Below are 5,370 nucleotides of genomic sequence, written 5' to 3' on the forward strand. Positions count from 1 at the left end.
ATCCTTTACGTATCCCTTGGTGCATATGCTAACGATATACACTGAGTATACTGATAACTGCCTCTTACGAAAAGTACACTACAGCCGTCCAGATTATATAAAATCATCACTTGAACATGATTGGTTTATGGACAAATGATAGGCTAATATACCTAGTAGGAAAATTTAACAAATATACGAATCTTAATTTAATTTAGTAAGCTTTTCACACAATAATCTCGAATTGTCAACCGTTATGTATTATAATATAAGTAATAACCTAATAATTCCAACGGTAAATTCAATTGAATATCCATGTTATTGTTTTAGTACACTATATCGTCTGTAGAAAAATCTCAATTAAGATTACCGCCGACAAGAGTCTGAGACAGTCGAGACAACCTGAGCACGATCGACAGAGAAACAGCTGACAATTTCGTTTGGCGCTAAACAATAGAGGCGTCGTTCAATATTTTATAATTTGAGTACATATACGAGTGAAATGCGAATAAAAAAGTGTTGCTGTTTCTGAAATTACCCGAGGAAAAAATTGATTTTGTGATGGCAATATAAGGGAAGTAATAAGGGTGGCATTTCAAAATCGACCCCGATGCAGCATATTATTATATTGTTTCACTGACGAATGACGACAATATTATTATTAAACATGCGAGTACAATTATATACCTATGCGACCTATGACATTTACAACTACTGAAGTCCGAGTTTCGGGGAATGCATTCGTACGGTATGTTGAAATTGAATACATAGGTACCAACTATACATGTAGGGTATAATATCGTGTACACATATAAATTATATTATTACGTTTAATGTAGGTATTATATTATATAATATTGTTTACAAAGGTACGGATGACAAAACAAATAATTATTGTCCGTCAACATTTTGTTTGCCGCAGTTTGCATGACATATATTATTAAACATTATCAATATTGATGAAGTGTATATTATACAATATTATTTTCTTCTTGGTTTTGCGTTGTTAATTTCAACATGTTATAATATCCATAAATTTGAAATGTTTAATTAAAATAATCGATTTGGTTGTACGTGTTTGCTTTTAAAATAAACAATTTCACATTGCAAACGATAACTATAATGTATATGCGTGTTATATTGTACGCCTGCAGTGTTGGGAATAGATAACTAAAAAATTATCTAGATAAGATAAGATAATTTTAACAAAATATTATCTAGATAAAAATAAAGATAACATAAATGTAATTTATCTAGATAAAGATAAATACAACAATACATTTATCTAGATAAATATCTAGATAAATATCATTTTTTTACACTTATTTTTAATGTTTTTTAGTATTTTTGTAATATTAGATATATATTAATATAATGACATAATATTTATAATAACAACGGATTGAGCCTTCAAATGTAACTATTTGAATATTATAGCTATAAGAATGAAACACCAAAACATTTAAACCAATACTTGGAATACTGGTATTGGTTTGAATGTTCAAAACTATGTTGTTAGCTGACACTTTATTCTTTAATAGGTACTTTAATAATTGTACCCCTACTTAGTTATACAAATGCATACAATAATGAATTATTAATAATTTATACATTTTAATACAAACTAATCGAGTAAAAAATTATTTATTTGTATTATCTCGAGGAAAAGTTGGTTCTTAATAAATATTGTCAAATGCCTCTGTATGCACTTATAGGCTATAGCCACTTGTAAATCATATTAAACCAATATAAAAAAGGATAAACTTCACCTTAAATATTTAAAAAACATATAAATAGTAAATATTACATTATAATCAATGTTTGGTAAGAAATAGTTGAATGCTAAAATATAAGCGTATTGTTTTATGATTGAATACAACATTTTTCATAGTTTATAAAACAAAATACAAATTATAAAATTACAACTGCAAAATATTAATAAAAAAAAATATTTTCAATAATTTTAATAATAATAATAATAATAATAATAATATTAGTACCTGTATACAATATAGCCTTGTTTAACTTACTTAGATCAGTTAGGCGTAGCTTTTTGGTTATTATTTTTTATACTTATTTTAAAAATATATTTAATATACCTAACTATAATGAAAAGTAAATTTCAATTGTGATACATTTTATGTAATAACAAAATTGATTTGTTAAGTCAAAAATATAGGATTTGTGACCATATAAGCCATAGTAGCAAGTTGCTACTATCAAGTAGCAAAATGATATTGTATTTTTTAAATTTAAGACATAAAACTACCTATGTATTTTTAGATACTGAACATTACCTAGTATAATAAATTTACATATATTAAATTATGATGGTATGGGTAATCAACTGATCAAATAAAATATGAGGCTACTAAACTATACTACTATGGTCGATGAGAATTGAGGGGGTAATAAACTATACTACTATGGACTATGGTCTATAAGGGGTACTGATCTAAATTGTCTTAACTTTAAATTTAGTCTTATGAAATAATATGCTATAATACTATTTCAAAAAACGCACTGCATCGCGCATCGACGCATCGTTATCAGAGGTTCAAACGGTTTTCATCAGCGTTCTGGTGCGTTCTCATTTCTACGAAGTTAATTTTAATTTATTTTTAAAATGGATGGGGAAATAAACCTATACCTAATTAATTGTAATAAGCTCATGATTTATGGCTAGTAGAGAACGATGTATAGTGCATGCCCGCACATAGGTTCTCGTATTATCGTAATACCGTCGTTGACAATAATAACAAGAAATATATATTCTTCTAATTTTATAAATAATTTATATTATTTAAGAACTTTAGTAACTTAGGTTTTATAATTTTGTAGGGGTACTATAATATTTATCTAGATAAATTTATCTAGATAAGCCAATTTTTTATCTAAGATGAACATTAGATAAATCGTAACATAATTATCTAGATACTCTAAAAGATAATTTTTTTCAAAAAATCTTATCTAGATAATTTATCTAGATAATTTTATCTAGATAATTCCCAACACTGCGCAGACGGCAACGACGGTGGCATGAAAAAACCCTATGTTTTAAACAAACAGTATAAAAATGTTCAGAAATAAATCGAATTTTTTTAGACTATAGAATATAATATAATCACGAGCGTACCAGAGAAAAAACGATACTGCGCTAATTAAATTTCATTGAAATGTAATTTAATTATAAAAGGGAATATTGGATATCGAACTATAAATTATATGATGAATATCTACGGTCGTTATTCGAGAAAATTGTGATTTGTGTATAACGTGACGCACTTGAATTCAATTTACTTTGAACTTGTTGAACGCGTGTTTTCACTAATTTTGTATTTGCTTTTTCATACAATGAAAACTTTCATAAAAATCTGGCGGTCCTACATAGTAAAATAATATATATCATTTGAAATATTTTCTAGAGTATTATATGACTTGATAATGGCTGGCGTGTATAACCGTGCAAATATATACATTCTTATACACGACAAACAACAGACATAATATAAATAATATTATACCTAAGTACCTCTACCTGTGTAAATATACTTCGGCGTATACATTATTTAATAATAATAAATAATAAATAATAATATATTATAATTATCATGGGAAATATAGATTTAAAAATATTGCGAATCATCGAGACGTAAAGTATAAATTATCGGTTGTGCAAAAAATATGAAAATATTTTTTTATATGTATACAGTAGAACCTCGATAGTCCGGACGAATTTAGACCGAGCATCGTCCGGATTATCGATTTTCCGGATTACCGGAGGTTTTTCAAAATTACCTACTCAAATGACTAAGATTTTATTTTTAATTTCGCCATCTTTATATTTATTGCATTTTAAATTACAAGAATAATAATTAAATTAAATTAAAACTAAACTAATGAATTACAAAAAAAAATGTTTATAATAATATGTATGTAGAACTTAAGACGTATAGTAATCGGTAATTTTTTTCTGAATAATACTTTTAATTTTCATTTCAAAAGCGAGTTCTCTTAATTGACGTACCAACAAAATATCAGTGCTATCCATGTTCTCATCTTCTGCCCATTGCAATACAGTATTCAGTGCATTCACAGCTTCTGAAGGAGAAACTTTACTTGTACTGATTGAGCCACTTTCATCCTCGTCGTCAATATCATCCTCTTTTGCTGCAATTTGTAGAATTTGATCATCAGTTAAGATTTCATGATTCGCTAAATCTTCGTCTGCGCCACGGCAAGCCCATTCCTGTGCTTGAGAATCAGACATTTTATTCGTACATGTTTCCTGTATCTGGTTTATGAGCGTAGAAAGTTGAATGTCATCGATTTCAACAACTTTGTCGATTTCATTTTCTGCTTGGAAAGGAAGTAAGTGTTTCCACGATTTCTTTATGAGCATTGGCGGGACCAATTTCCAACAATTTGCAAGACTGAAAACTACGTCTTTTAAATTTATGGCCTTTAGAGCATCAACAAGGTTTTCACCATGCACCGGATCAGCAAGAACATTAACTAAGAGAGACTTACGATAGTTTAATTTAATATTCTGAATTACATTTTGATCCATCGGTTGAATAAGCGCTGTAGTATTAGGAGGTAAAAACATTGCAAAAATGTTGCCATCATCACTACGTAATTCTTCTGCTGATGGATGTCCAGGGCAATTATCCAACAATAATAAAGCTTTTGGAGGTAAATTTACATTTAAAAGGTGCTCACGAACAATTTTGCCGTCCGGATTACCGCGTTCACCGGATTATCGGGGGTCCGGACTATCGAGGCTCTACTGTATATATATATAATAATAACCAGGACGAAAAAATAATGCTATATATTATTATTACAATGACAAAGTTTACCTCTGAATAATAGGTAGTTCAATATTGTGTAGGTATAACGAATAAACTTAAATTGAATAACTTTGAGTTTCTGGAATACCTTTAAATCGGCGAATACGCTTGCAGCTCGGTAAAATTTCGCGATGTCATACAAATAAATGGGAATTTGTTTTCAAGATGCAAAAAAACAGTGACTATAAGACCTCTCCGTGGTATGAGCCTATACTGTGCGTACCTGCTGCGTAGTAATAATATTCTCGTGCATAATAATTATTATTTATTACTATCGTCGCCGCCTATAATAATAATATATATTATATTAACGAAGTTGGTTGTGCTGGTAAATGACAGGCGTAGCCATGTAGTGTATAATATATGACATTATAATAACAATAATATTATGGTCGAGTCAAATAATATTCGATATTTATTTCATTATAATATATACACTCGCTCAATACTCAAGCGAGTGAGAGCTGCAAAAACGAATATAACCATGTGTGTTCCCGCTACAGGCGTATTATGGGTGGTGGAGAGGGTAAGGTGGCTA

General features: G+C 29.0%; 1 protein-coding gene across 1 annotated transcript; it reads right to left on the reverse strand.

Annotated features, from left to right (window-relative positions):
• Nucleotides 1-3,922: 3,922 nt before the first annotated feature.
• LOC132938858 (jerky protein homolog-like) lies at nt 3,923-4,588 on the reverse strand. The gene has a single exon (XM_061005858.1). The coding sequence runs from the start codon at nt 4,586-4,588 to the stop codon at nt 3,923-3,925; it is 666 nt and encodes a 221-aa protein (XP_060861841.1).
• Between the last annotated feature and the right edge of the window lie 782 nt (nt 4,589-5,370).

The sequence above is a fragment of the Metopolophium dirhodum genome, chromosome 2 (assembly GCF_019925205.1).
Source record: "Metopolophium dirhodum isolate CAU chromosome 2, ASM1992520v1, whole genome shotgun sequence".
Lineage (NCBI taxonomy): Eukaryota > Metazoa > Arthropoda > Insecta > Hemiptera > Aphididae > Metopolophium > Metopolophium dirhodum.